This window comes from Mercenaria mercenaria, chromosome 14, assembly GCF_021730395.1.
Source record: "Mercenaria mercenaria strain notata chromosome 14, MADL_Memer_1, whole genome shotgun sequence".
NCBI lineage: Eukaryota > Metazoa > Mollusca > Bivalvia > Venerida > Veneridae > Mercenaria > Mercenaria mercenaria.
In genome coordinates, this window is record NC_069374.1 from 44,696,000 (window position 1) to 44,711,703 (window position 15,704).

Genomic DNA, 15,704 nt, shown 5'->3' on the forward strand with positions numbered 1-15,704 from the left:
TCTCGGACCGCCCCTTCTGTAAGCTGCCGTCCTTGATGCTTAACAAGAGTGTGAAAGTGATTAACCAAAAGTCTGGCAACATAATGTTTCCCAGGGACTATAACCGGATGTTTCTGATCAAGGTCAAGGTTACTCTTACTTAATCGACCACCAACACGCATGACACCATTTTCATCTAAATAGGATCAAGGGTCAAAATGGGCGAGTTTTTAGGAATATTATGTTGACCTTTCAAACAACTGACCTCTTCCTTGTAGAATTCAGTTTGAACAACCCTCAAGATGAGAGATTCAGACAACTTCTGAAAATCAGGACTCCTAGCTTGTGAACAAGTATGGTAGCCAGCGCATGATTTATGCTTACCATAAGAAATTGCCAAATGTCTGAGGATGGAAATAGCCGTTACAAGTTTTGACCAAGAAGAAAACTTGTCAAATCTGTGGCTACCCAGCTGATCAAAATCTTGAACACTTGTCGCGCTAACATTAACTTGGGGACGGATCTCTTTGACCTGATCAGGATCAATAATGGGAAAAACTCTGGTATTGGGACTGACCTGTTTGATAAGTAGTCGGGACCAGACAACCAAGTGCTACTTTGTAACTCTGAATGACTAACACCTCTACTTCCTACATCAGCAGGGTTCAAGGCAGAAGGAATATAATTCCACTGTTTAGGTAGACTAAAACGCCTAACCTTCTCAACACGATTGACCACATATGTGTAGAAACGCCTAGTATGGTTATTAATGTAACCCAACACGATCTTACTATCTGTGTAAAATCTGATCTCATGTAACTTCACCTGTAACTGATCAACAGCAGTTTGAGCAATTTCAACTGCCAGCACTGCACCACAGAGTTCAAGGCGAGGGATTGTGTGCCCTTTTTTGGGTGCTACCTTGGACTTCCCTAAAACAAAACCTACACGAACCTCGTGATTACTTGTTTGACACACAAGGTATGCCACTGCTGAGACAGCAATTTCTGATGCGTCACAGAAAACATGTAACTCTACACTAGATGTATCACTCAGAGACACATCAAGGTAGCTCCTGGGAACCTTAAATGAACTAAGCTCATGTTGTAGGGTTTCCCACTTATGCAATTTGACCTCAATGCTAAGGGGTATAGGATCATCCCAGTTGCACTGCTCCAAAATTATGTCCCTGAGTATGAGCTTGCCTACTATAGTAAAAAGGGCAAGAAAACCTAGAGGATCAAACACAGAGTTGACCGTGGATAAAATTTTGCTCCGAGAGGTGACTTGGGCAGGTAGTATGACATTAAAAACAAAACAATCTGCATTCAGATCCCATCCAAGGCCAAGACTACGCTGTGTCGGTAACCTTTCTCCAAAGTCTAGACTTTTCAAGTCTTTGGCAAGGTCGTCTGTGGGAAAAGACCTCATAACGTTCTTATCATTGGACGCGATCTTGTGAAGACGCAAAGAACTTTGACCTAGAGCTACTTGAGTGCGCTTCAATAAATCCACAGCTTCTTGAGCACATGGAAAAGAAGTCAAACCATCATCTACATAGAAATCATTGTGTACAAAAACCTTAATGTCTTCATTACATTCTTCAACAGATCTACGAAGCCCGTATGTCGCAATGGCAGGGGACGGGCTGTTGCCAAATACATGTCTTGTCATGCGATACTCGATCAAAGGTTTTTCTACATCATTATCTTCATACCAGAAGAACCTTAAAAAGTTCCTATGTACTTCATCAACCTCAAAGCAGTAAAACATTTGTTCTATGTCTGCAGAGATTGTTACAGATTCTCTGCGAAATCTCATGAGAAAACCCAGAAGACTATTTGTAAGATCGGGACCAGTCAATAATACTTAATTCAAAGACACTCCCTTAAATGTTGACGATGAGTCAAACACAGATCTAACTTGACCGGGTTTCTTCGGGTTATATACCCCAAAGATAGGCAGGATCCAACACTCTTCATCTTCACCTAAAACTCTCTCTATCTTCAATTGAAAGAGAAGGTTTATCATCATCAATATGTCTCACAAATAAGGGGTCATACATACCATTGACCTTGTCTTCCACATAAAACTGACTGGTGCAGGGTTCGAACAATGTAGGGCGACCATTGTTTAACACATGAATCTTGCTAACATTGACCACATCTGGAGTGTGTGTCTTACCTAGACACATCTCTCCTATGACGACCCATCCAAGACCTACATGTTGCGCAAAGGGAGCACCTGGGGGTCCCAAGATTTGGTCTGTAATGTGATGAGCCTCAGCAAGATCTCTACCAATAAGAAGCAATATCTCTGCCTGATCATTGATCTCAGGTATAAGACCAGCTATGTGTGAAAGATGGGGATGACAACTTACGTCTCGAGGGGAGCAAATCTCATTCCTGTTATTAGGAATGTCAGGACATTCTATGAGGGTTGGTAATGAATAACTCACGCTTCCATTGACAGACGAAACAATGCAATCACTAGCATGGCGCCCATGTGCAATATGAGTGCCGACACATGAATTTATAGTGTACTCAAAATCTGGACTATCAATTTTGTAACAAATCAAACAATTTGGGTCTCGCCAATGACTTATTACTTTGTTCATCGAACATGGCATAACATTGTACAATATTTTCAGGATATTTTGAATTAACAACATTTACTAAAAAGTTTAGCACATGATTTTGAAATTTGTGAAGCACCACATATCTGAGCACAACTGTTTGACACAGAATCTCTCGGGTAATCAGCTCTCTGGTTCGCTCCATCTCTGTTGCCATCCTCCCCGCCATAAGGATTTACAGAAGGTTGAGGTGATGGATCTACATGCAATGCACCTGGATGGTTGACATTGCCACAAACACAACACTTTATTGACACTTTACATTCATTTGCTTTGTGATTATTGAATTCACAGCATTTGAAACAAATATTATTATCTTTCAGAAACTGCTTTCTTTCACTTAAACTTTTCAATCTAAATGCCCTACACTTATTTAAACTGTGGGATAACTGGTGAAGCGGGCAGAATCTAGTAGATTTCCTATTCTGGATCTGGTTAGAAACTTCAGTTTTTCTGCTGGTCACAACAGGAACTTGCTTTGAGGAAGCAGTGTTAAATTTCAGACGTTCAGCAACAGTAGTTACACTCGGGTCATTCCTTATCTTTGCCTGTTCATGAATAAAGTTAACAAATTCTTTCAGTGGCGGGAAAAACACATTCTTCTCCCGCTTATAACGATTCGCTCTTGTAGCCCATTTTTCCTGGACTGATCCCGGCAGCTTGCAAGTAATTGAAGAAAGCCCAACCGACGAGTCATAATAAGCGAGAGGGATAGCGTATGCACTATCTTCTTTAAGTGATAAAATTTCTGACAAAAGATCATCAAGCTCATACCACTTTGTCGTGTCCGAGAGAGTCAATCGCGAGAATTGTTCAACGCGTTTCTGTATTAACTTGTGTACTATTTCTGGTGCACCATATCGTTCGTCGAGACGCTCCCAAATCTTTGGAAAGACCCAAACACTGATCCTTACTATACACTGTTTTCAGATTTATTGCATGCTTTCGAGAATCTGGTCCAAGATACTTGATGAGCAGATCAACCTCTTCTGAAGCATTGATATTCATATCTGAGGTCACTTGTTGGAAACTGGTTTTCCACACTTGATAGTTTGCTGGGTTATCATTGAAATTCGTAATTCTCGAGAATATAAGTTCTTTCTTCAGAATATAGTTTGTAAAATCTTCGACTGTGGAACTTTGCACTGGGCAGGTATTACTATCAAAGAATTTCTTGATTTTCTCATCTTTGTCCATTTCCGGAAGTTTAAGTTTTACCGAATCTTTCTTTTCACTAATATCATCAGCACTTCCTTCGTTTTCCAAAATCTCAACTTCAGTTTTCAACCCTTCCGCAGCCTTTTCCTTTTGGAGAATTAATAAATCGGCTTCAATTTCTTTGTTTTTCTGTTCCAATCTGGCTTTTTCTTTTATGAGTTCTGCCTCCTTTTGTGCAAATTCTACACTTCTTTGAGCAGCTTTCATTTTACTGAGTTTCGTTTTCATTTCAGATGAACCACATTTAGATGAATGCTTTGATTTAGAAAATACACCTTCTATGACGTCTTCCAAAATCCCTTGACGTCGTTTTTCTATTCTGTCGCGAAACTGAGCAACATCACTCTGAACCTTTGAAAAGTGCGATTGAAACAATCCTTTTAGATGATCACTTTCTTCTGTTTTGGTTGCAGTGAGAAAATTAATGTAAGTTACACCAGTAGCTTCATAAGATGATAAATCAGAGTTCAAATTATCGACCAACTTTTGCAGTTGTGCAACACTCTCTGATGAGAAATCCTGACACAAGGCAGAAGAAATCTTTTTCTTCCTGTACTGACAGTCTCTTCTCAAAATCAGTAACCCTATTCTTGAACGACTCCATGGCTTTAAAAGTGAGTGTTCGTAATTTGCGTGTCGTCATGCAGATTTACAAAATGTGAAAAATCGTATCAGCTCTTGATGCTCAAATGCTGCTTTTACTATGCTGTCAGACCGCTAGTTTAACCATTTACTCGTAGGCCGTGATGGTGTATCAAGTAGACAAGTAGGCGGTAAAAGCCTGAAAATAGACATATAAGTTGTTTTATAACAAATGACCATACATGTATATACGTGTTACATTTGACCTTAAATCTTACATTTAACCATTTATACTTTATATATAGCCTTAACAATGTTTAACTGCAGATGTCAGCATTCAATTATTATAGCAAACCTACTAGTAATAATTTAACCAATACAAAATGCATCCATGGTTCGAATATATTTAAGAACGAATCCATTTCAAAAACACCAAAAAATGCATACTGAGCAATGCAAAGCGATATAATGTACATATACTCAATACAAATCATGTATATAAACTGATATACCCGATAACTTACAGAATGTGAGGGCATAAAGGGTTTAAAAGGATTGAAATGTAGCGAGAAAATATTTCTGCCGCCATGAAATCATACCACGAGGAAAACACGGAAACAGCAGAAAAGTAAAAACCAAATTGAAGCGAAAAGTACCGAAAAGAGATGCGGCGGTGAGTGATACCACACAGAGGTATCACAGTAGATGAGACAGCACAATATCAATTATGTATCAACATCCTATGTATACTGACATTAAAACATTATACACTGCCCTTCCGTTGTCAACATTTCACTGCTCTATTAGACTAAGTGCGGATGGTATTGATTGGCTTAAAGGTGCATCAAAACCGAAAATGAATTCTCCTCAGGGAAAATCCTGACGATATCAATTTAACATGTTTTTAATATTGTGAACAACTTCTCAGTTACCACTTGTCGTCTGTATGTATTCAAGCGTTTCTAACCATTGTGAACATCAAAACCTTTCCAAGCGCACTACAAATAGCTAAGCTTATAAGTCATTTGATCTTGCACTTTTTAGTAGAGACAAGCCATGAACATAAAATGATTGAAGTTTATGTCAAATAGAAATCTGGGTATGGAACACTGACTTTTCGCACCTTCTCTTGTCAGGGACAGACAACTCATATAAAGGATATTTTCAGCAAATTTCTTTTTAAATCGTCGTCATATTTCACTCATTTTTAATACAATTTTAAGATTTTTAAAATTTAAGGGTTTTGTGTGTGTAGAGACCGGTCGTAGTACCTGTTATGGACTGTAGACTGCTCCTCAACCAACATCATCAGCATGGAGTCCGCCATCATCGGGTGTTTCGACTCTAAAAAATCCATGAACACTCTCGTGGCGGGTGGGCCCACAGTGGTGATCAGTCACTGCGCGTTGGTTGATTGCTTCCAGCTCTTCTCCTCCCGTCTCAGCCACAACCAGCTAGATGCACGTTCAGCAGATTGGCTAAGTCTCTGGATGGCCTTCCGTCTCTCTCTCTGCCAGTAGTTCAAATTGCTGCCATCAGTCGGCATACGGACTGTGAACAAAACCCTCTCACGCCTACTTCAACAGGAAACAGCCAAGTACACCAACCTTGTTGCCTGAAAAGGTTCAGAAGCTCTGTGCACTTTGCCTTCTTCCTCTTGTAGGCATCTTGTCTCCCATGGTACTGTAAGCTCTATGATGATGAGCTTCTTCCCCGACTTGGACCACAGGACGATATCTGGTCTCAAAGCCGTCTGGACGATATCTGGGAATACAAGTCTCCTTCCGAGGTCAACTTCCATGTTCCATCCGGTAGTGCCGTCTGTTAATATCTTTCTATTTATAGTAACAAAAGCAGGTTTGCTCTCAAGTTGATTCATGCACAACGACTTCCGTTATTTTGATAAAAATGTTCTTAGTAGTTATATTTTTCAATAAAACCTGACAAAATTGTTATATAATTTATCTTTATAGGAATGCAAAATTGAAATAATATAAATAAATAATATATTTCAGAAAAAGATATTCATTGTGGTTTATATACAGCTATTGATCCTTCCTTTTTTTATCAAAATTACCATAAAATGTGTATAATATAATATTCATTTTTCAATACAAAACCATTAAGACAACACGTATTACACTTTTATGATTATGATTATGATTATATCATTTTTCTGAAGAAAAAAACATCAGTTAACGCAATTAAAAGGGAGGTAATCGGTACATGGAAATAGATTGTGCATATTTGTCGCATTACTGTGATTAATGTGTTATTATATTGGTTAATTACAAGTATCCAGGCACTTTAGATTAAAAAACACAAAAAGAATAATTGAGCGGAATCATTCATAGAAAAATACAAACATTATTATATCGTTCATGTTTTCACAAAGTCTTAACTTAGTTAGTTGCAGTTAGTGATGAGAATCGGACAGCTGAAGCAGAATCGATTAATCGGTCCGATTCTGAGCTCTCTCCGATTCGATTAATCGAAAGAATCGGAACCGAAAGATCAATACAGACTTTTGTAATGTGGCAATATGGTAGTGACAGCAAACCTTTCTCAAGACTTTTAGATTATTGTATGACTACTTTTATTACTTTTTATGAAGAATTCTATGACACAGCTGCTATACTGTACAGCCTTTAGCAACTGTTGCGCAATTATGGCCCAGTTGTTCGAATATTTAACCGGCTGTTAACCTGTCTGCTGGTTAGATCTTGATTCAAAATATTTGTCTTGATGGGATCTTTTTTATTTCACTATAAAGGCAGTCCTTAACTAAAAGATTTGTTTTTTTCAAATTCTTCTAAAATGTCGACATATAGCATTAAAAGATAAGCAACCGATAGCTTAACCGGCTGTTCAAAGGTTCGAACAAATAAGTCCAAACTGCGATCTGGGAGGAACTATTGGACCAAATGCAAAAGTAACTAGAATTCATCTTTTCTCTATGACTCAAGGCCTGGGATTCAAGTCATGCTAGATGCACTGCCAAATTTGACATGAAATATATGCTGGGGACATTGCTGGCAGGTCTGAAATTAGTTTATCATCTTTTATTAAGTTAATCCACTATTTTGTATTGAAGGAAAAATAAAAGCTTGTCAAATAGAATCTGAAAATTATTTCCAATTAGAAAAAAGTGGGTGGGGTACCTTCGTTAATGTACTCTTTAAAGCATATTTTGCAAATAGCTCTAGTAATATCAAAGTTTTCCTTAAAAGGTGCCAACACCCGGCATTCAGGCTTCATGCAGAACCCAAAATATTTCAAGGCGTCTGATGTTTTACTACCAGGGCAACAAAAAATTATTATTGTTACGATCGTGACAGCTGCTCTGACAGCGTTCTCCAATTTAAAGAGCATATATTTTGAAATACTAACCCAAAGATTATAAAAGAGCAGAAGTATTTAAGCTAAACAGCGAGAAGTATCTGAAAAAGTCCTGAAAGCGGGATTTTAATTTTTTAACAAAATCAGCGACTAGAATCGATTCCTTATGGTCAGAATCGATGTCGCCGACTTGAAAACTTTGGCGATGATTAATCGAACATCGGCGACAATCGGAACATCACTAGTTGCAGTTAATAAATCGATCTCATAAAAAAATTGTGCGATTTACCATTAAATAAATTGCACATGCTAACATAGCTGGATTTGGTTGCCAGTTTTAAACATAGAAGAAAGTAGCCAATCTCTGTATATTTAAGAAATAAAGAATAATATCACGGGGGCGTAGCTCGAGTGATATAATAATACGCATCAGAACGACAAACAATGATTTTATTCAAGAGCAAATCACTAAATGAGATATATTATCTCGATTCTAACGAAGGTCTTTTAAGTACATCCTTGACGACATCAATCAAATACTCGTATTTGCCTATTTTCTGTTGATTTCTTTTTCTGCGCGACTGTATGCCGTCTAACGTTTTGACATGATAATTGTGACGTCAGGAAAATGTATTGTTGTATAATAATACACAATATTTAGCTAAGGATGAATTGGGTCGTGTTAGAGTCTGCGATTTGTTAACGGTTGAGGCGCGGGCCGGTGAGAGAACATTATGAAGTCCATTATGAGGTCAAATGGTCGCATGACGTCCGGTTTATTACTACTTGGGTAAATAAAGCCCAGTAAAATTTTATCAAAACATTTCAATGACCATGTAAGAATAAAAATAAATAAGGCCGTCGAGTGGTTTTTCAACTGATTTATCACGGTTCAGAGCTCAGATGCACAGGAATTCAACCAAAATGTTTTTAATATATTAATTATCTTACTAATATGCGATATTTTTAACAATGTGATTTATATATTAAAGACATGGGTGTGAAATTTTAAGTGAAATGTATCTATAAATTTAACAAAGCTGTTTTACTTTTTGTAACGTCATGATGTGTGTATCATTCTGTTTATTTTTGCAAACTAACGTAATAAAAGATTTATATTCAGATAACAAATCAAACTATAAGCCAACACAGATTGTGACCGAATATGTTTTTTCTGAGCTGATTTTTATTTACACTATGGTCATAGACCTTTGGGATGATAGGTCAATAATTACTCTGTAAGACTTTGTCATGCTTTGTGTGATTAAATCATGTTCTAATGTCAGTTTTCTTTCAATCTAAAAATATTCATTTGTCAGATATAAACACAGTTTGATTAACTTAAGAAATAAATCGCGACTTAGTACTGTTCATTTGAGTATATTTTTTTTACCTGTTTTAAGTATTTAGGGGTGCGCATTTCAAACGCACGCATGTAGTATATACGAAAATGTAAACTGCTAAACCGCTATTTATATCATATAAATTCATTTTTATTTGGTCTTTCTTTAACATTGTTTACATTGATTCAGTTTTGCATTTCTTTAACGTATTTTTAACGATAAACTTTTCAATTACGGCATTTATTTATACTAGCATGCATCATCATGAAAGGGCCTTATGACTAATGCCCAGTGTAATCTAAAAAAGTGAAGTTTACGATTTGTGATACGTCGTTTTAGATAATCTATCCCTTTTCATAAAAATTATTCACAAAGTAATCTTTCTTTAATATTTCTTAGAATAATGTAATTTTGAGAAGCTCTACATAGCCCAATTGTTTTGTCACCAGATTATTAGAAATTTAGAAGAGGGCAATAAAATTTTATACGTTGCTGAACATGATCGAATTAATTTTACGAATTCAAATGTCCTAATGGTGACGTCATAAAACAGTTTGCCCAGGCTTTCATGGTTGACTGATTCGAGTGTTCCATATCCAGAAATTATCTTCTGGTATTGTTCTTTAAGAAATGTATTATCTTAAGTCTCTACTAAAGTTTGCAAGGTTCGATCATATTTTAGGATTTATAAACCGGGTTAAAAAGCAGACTTCATTTGATATTTTGCAGTAACTGTTGATTTTTTAAATACACAGTCAAACCCATTGTCGACAGCGTTGAGGCCTTCAAGAGATGTTTGGATGCCACGCCGTAGTCACGGGATCGCAGTTTTTGAAATCGTTTTTACCTGCAATTGTACATACATGCGCGCCTCACTCAGCTTTGTACATATCACTGAACGACAATGCCCCAGAGTGGGATTTATGTACATCACCGGAAGAAGAAGAAGAACGTTTCACAATGGCTGTTAAAGTACGGATTTATACTGTAAATCAATTTAGGTTTAGCAATCGAAAAGACATGAAATAAAAAGAAAGTGTGTCTCTTTTACATGTCACATCAAAATATATTTCAGGCGTGTTCATAATACATAAATTTTGGCTCAGGCCTACGACATTCATAAAACAACATTGCTTCTGGTGCGCTGCACTCTTTATACACGCCTGGCAAACAACAGAGCTACCTCTTTCAGAGGTATACGCTAAATCGCTCTGTCGCAACTTCCGAGCTAGTGCATGTCGCGATAAAAGAACGTCAACAAAGGTGGGTGTCATCATATTTTTTTTGCATTTTTACAAGCATTGTATCGAATATCAAAAATCGGGGAATGATAGGAGATGTAGATATGATTTAACTTTACAGAGAACTTAAAGTTTGCTAATTTGTTCTTGATTTGTGATCGTGGCGGTGTTTACCAGCAAGCTGATTTTGGCCGTTTCGTCATGAAAGCACTTTCATTGTCAAATATTTGCATTTTAACTGATATTCAGAAGCAAACAGAGTAGGCGTGAGATAGCTGTAAAGTATACAATGCATTTGGAAATAAAAAATGTACCGAAAATGGTTTGGGAGTAAAAATATTCACTTTTTATTGTGAGAGACAGCTCTGTCGTGAAGGAGATAGTCATGTCGCCAAGGAGATAGCACTGTGTTGCATTAACAGTTTTGAGCAGTTTTGAATGTAACAGGAAAGTAGTTATGTCCAGTTACGAGATACAATTCAGTTATCACGCTTTTATATTTATACAGCATTTGTATAATACATATTGCTTTATATTTTCTTATATTTATTTTACTTGTTTTGTATTTAGTGCCGTTTTAACCAGAACTTCTTGATTCAGCACCAGTACTAACTTGTTTTCAGCAAGTGACTATCAACTTCTCCATTTTAATCATTGTGTCATAGATGGAAGACAAAAGAGTTCAGACACACTGTAAAATAGTCAGGAACATCAGACTCAAAGTCCATGATCAATAGATCTGCACTCTCACTATTGACCTAAGCGGGCGGGCTATATTTTCTTAGGATCGGCATGTGCTACTTTTTCTACAAAATAAATAAATTCAGTTAGAGAAAATGTAATACTTGAAATTATCTTTTTAAAAGCAAGGGTTACCTGTATTTTTTAAGACGCCAACTTAAGTGGCAGTGGCTCTGAAACTTGTTTACACTACGTATTACACTTGTAAAATCAAATCTGAATATAATGATGCTATAATTACTTTGCGTTGAGGACACGGCCAGTTTGTTTGAACGTACCGGTAAATGAAATGTACTTTGTACAAATATCAGTGTCGCTGTGACTTATCATTGTACGAGCACGTTCAAATGCAATTGTGAATATAAAATCTGAAGTTTTAAACAGTAATGCTGATTTACTAGCTATATAAGATTTATAGGACAACTTTATGCAGAAGCTAATCATCATGCATTTCGTGTGTTGACAATGTACGCACTAAATTAGCAATCTTCGAAATCTGCATTCTAAGGGCCATAACTGTAATTTAAAATCATGCACACGCGTCCCAGTTTATTGATACAAAATTCACATTTCATAAAGCAGAAGGTCGTATCTGTTACTTACGACCCAGTTTTTGGTCAATCTGGAAAAAATTCTACTGATGAATCATGTCATATCTTCCATTCTGTGGCATTATTATATTCCATATTTTTTGCTTTTAAACACACAAAATACATTTCAAAAATGATAGTAATTGGAAAACGGGACTATTCTTCATAATGTTTGTAAAAACGCGAACTGGTATACACAACTTCAACTCGATAAATATCTGCCAGTACTATAAATCATTAGCTGTGAAGTTGCCAAATCACTGTAACAGCTGTAAAACAACACTAACATTCTTATTTTCATTTTTCTGAACAGTAATGTTTTTCATTTGAGAAATTTTATTTCTGTTCCAGTTCCAGTTAGCTTTATTACCTACATTCTTATTATTTAGTTAAATGTATCGTTCAGTTATGTATCATTCAATGTTTCATTTAACCCACATATTTTCACTGCTGTCAGTGTTTTTGCAATACCAATAGCCTACTCCCATAATATATGTACACTAGCACTAAATACAGGTTATCTGCACGTTGATATCTAAACCAGAACTTCTAAGATGCCTCGATGAGAAAGGATTATATATGCTATATTGGAAATTCACATAGTAAATATTTGTGTAATGTTAAAGTTTAAACACTGAAACCAGCTATGAAATTACTTCAGTTAATTGTAGTAAATACATTTCTGTTTATTTCAATCATCACAAACACTTGTCTTGGAGAAAAGGAAGATATAGAGTTCAAAACAGGAAAAGGGATATTAATTGGACAATTTGAACCAGTAGTGTTTGACGGCGTTGAAAATTACGTCACGCGATTTTTGGGGATTCCTTATGCCAAGCCACCAGTTCGTGAAAGAAGATTCTCTCGGCCCGAACCTTACGGAGACTTTAAAGTGCCATACAACGCTACCTATCACAGACCGCCTTGTATCCAAGCATATGGTTACAGGTATCTTAGAAACATCCGGAAAAGCGAAGACTGTTTGTATCTAAATATCTACATTCCGGGTAATTTGCGTGTTCCTGTTTCAAAAAGATATCCTGTGATGCTCTATATACATGGAGGTGGATTTTTTGCGGGAGGTGCCGAAGTTTACTCTGGGAATATACTTAGTTCATTCAACGATGTTATTGTTGTAACTATAAATTACCGCCTCACTGTCTTTGGCTTTTTAAGCACTGGCGAAGACTCTTCTGGCAATTACGGTCTTTGGGACATGAAATTAGCTATTCAATGGGTTCATGATAATATACATGAGTTTAGCGGGGATGCTACTAAAGTCACTCTATTTGGAAATTCTGCTGGTGGAGCAGCTGTTCAATACCAGGCAATAAATCCCGCTAATAAGGGTTTATTTCAAAGAATTATTTCCCAAAGTGGCAGTTGTTTCGCCTACTGGGCGATACAAAACAACCCGGCACAAAATTTTGAAAGTTTCATAAGCGATGTAGGCTGCAAACGCAGCGAACATTCAGATATCATGCACTGCCTTCGCAGCAAAGATATGGAGTTAATAAAAGAAAAAGCTGACAGATATGTATATAAATTTGTGCCGTCAGTTGACAAAGACTTTCTCCTAGAGGACCCTGTCACTTTAAGCCAAGGACAAAGGGACAAAGGCAAGACTGCCATGAATTTCTTTTCTGGATTGGATTTATTAAGCGGAGTTGCAAGTTACGACGGCGTGTTCGCATGGTTGCACTGGGATCTGCAGAATGGATTATCCAGTAGTTCTTTTAATAAATCTGTACACAGATTACTAAACCGTGCACTGGGAAGAAAATATAAGAGAATCCCATCCATACTGATCGAATCTGTAATGCATCAGTACACAGACTGGTTCCGTAAATACGACGACTTGGTAAGAGCAGAGAAAATGATTGAGTTAGAGTCTGATATAACATTCTTTGTTCCTGCTATTCAAGTATCTAATGCCCATTCAAAGTCGCAAATAACCGTCGACTCAAACAACAGTTATTTCTATGTATTCACACCAAAACCTGACTTTGCTCCAAAGCCAGATTGGTTAAAAGGGGCGACACATTTTATGGAAATGCCATATGTATTGGGCTTAGCAAAGGAGCTAATTGTGCAGTTGAGTGAAGATTATTTAGTACCGGAGCCATTTACAGTTTCTGAAAGAGACATTGAATTATCAAAGCTAATGATGAGGATTTGGACAAATTTTGCCAAAACTGGGTAAGAGCCCCTGTTAAAAATACAGTATTAATTAGATGCAGTGTAATTTCATGACCTGCATTTTTGCTATCAGAAGAGCTCTATATCTGTATTCACTTATCTTTTATTTCACTGGCTTTAAACAGATTAGCCCTTTCGGTGAATTCTACTGGTGAATCTATGCATTTCTGTACTTCTTCTTTTTAAGGCATTAATCTACAGATTTTGGCTAAAAATGAACTTTCTTTAGATTTGAAGCTTGGTCAAATTATGAACTTTAGAACATGAATTTTTGTTTCTAAACTATTTCAAGAATGTCAAGTCAAGAAAAAAACCCATCCCGAGTCGGGATTCGGACCCTGGTCGCAACTTTTTCCTGAGCACTGTCTTCACCAATACACCATTGAGGAATACATACTTAGCGTTCGTTAAATATAAAGCTTGATAATTACGGCAGTTTACCTCCGGTACCACGTTACAAGCGCTATTTTGAACGGAAAAATTAGTAAAGCAATTACCGGGTAATTCTTATATGTATTTCCATAACATATAACCTGTCAGTAGCTAAGTTTCAATGCCTTCTTAAGAATTATAACAATCTCACCTGGAAAAGTTCTTTACTATAGATTTTTTTATGAGTTAAAGTTACAGATCGTATCTTCTTCCAGGGACCCAAACTTGATGACTTCTGATTCCCACGAATATTTCCCATCATGGCCGCCATATACCGGTGACAAACAGATGTATCTGGAGCTGTCATATAATACAACATCAGATTCAGTGAAGGATCATTTTGCATCTTCTAGTGTTGCATACTGGGAAAATATTTTTCCGTTATTAATGGAGTGTGGTGCATCTTCTGGCTCAAATAGTGAATTCCTTGCCTCTAAACTATGGCTTATAATATTGATAATGGTTTCCTTCTATTTTAGTAAAATTAGTTCATGACTAAACTGTGCTGATCTGTAGTTAGCAAAGCGAATACTGTAAACGGAAATATTTCACAAAAATAACAATGTAATTAAAAGAAGGTGTTAATTTTTTGTTGTTGTTGTTTTTGTCATCACTCGTATCACATAATGAATACACCCAGACGACTGCATTGGTTACAAATACTAAGTTAAACATTTTATTCGTACAACATTTTTTGGCGTAGCTGTCTAATCCAATTTTTTACCTACTTAAACAAGCTATAAAAGTCGTAAATTTATAATAATTCTTCAGCTAATAAAAACAGCGGGAGTGACAGAAATGAATACATGCATACTTTTAATTGGCTGAAATTAATATACTGTTTCACAAAAAGTTTCGTTACATTTCAACAGAGCGTTACATCGATGCTGTAGATAGTGTCGCTAATGACGCCTATCGGAGAGAAGCACAGTAAACAGGAGCTAGGTATTTTTACACGTGATATTAGAGTTTTACCTGAATGATAACTGGTTTTAGCAAAGGAATCTTGGAACTCAAAATTTGTGTAACTATTTATGTAAAGTGTAGTTGACGGTCGCGGTGAGCTCGGCTTACTAGTAAACAATTAGTCATAAATTCAAGTGTTTGATATGACTTTGAATTTCAAATGTCGCAAGTTTGCTGGTATATCTACCGAAAAGTGTCAGAAATGCAGTATTTATTTGAAAATGAAATTGCACAGGAATATTCGAACTCTTTTGTAAAGCGTCATAATTTGTCAAGAGGATATGCATTTCTTATGTAAACAACGCGCGGGCTATACAGCAATCTAACATTTTTAAAACATTAAATCCCCACCAACGCCGAATGTTTTAAAGATATTTCTTGTTTTCCTAAAACGAGTCCCTTTGTGCTTATTGCGACTTCTACGTCAAGATACTCCATC

The 15,704-nt window shown here is 36.6% G+C and overlaps 1 protein-coding gene across 1 annotated transcript; it reads left to right on the forward strand.

Moving 5' to 3' along the window:
• The first annotated feature begins 12,193 nt into the window (after positions 1 to 12,193).
• On the forward strand, positions 12,194 to 15,214 carry LOC123527434 (acetylcholinesterase-like). The gene is made up of 2 exons (XM_045306885.2): positions 12,194 to 13,867; positions 14,515 to 15,214. The coding sequence occupies exons 1-2, from the start codon at positions 12,315 to 12,317 to the stop codon at positions 14,792 to 14,794; spliced, it is 1,833 nt and encodes a 610-aa protein (XP_045162820.2). The 5' UTR covers positions 12,194 to 12,314; the 3' UTR covers positions 14,795 to 15,214.
• Positions 15,215 to 15,704: the final 490 nt, after the last annotated feature.

Excerpts from the sequence above, each read along its gene's own strand:
- LOC123527434 (XM_045306885.2), top strand. The coding sequence starts at position 12,315 with ATGAAATTACTTCAGTTAATTGTAGTAAATACATTTCTGTTTATTTCA. Across the intron at positions 13,868-14,514 it reads ACAAATTTTGCCAAAACTGG|GGACCCAAACTTGATGACTT; the intron begins GTAAGAGCCCCT and ends ATCTTCTTCCAG.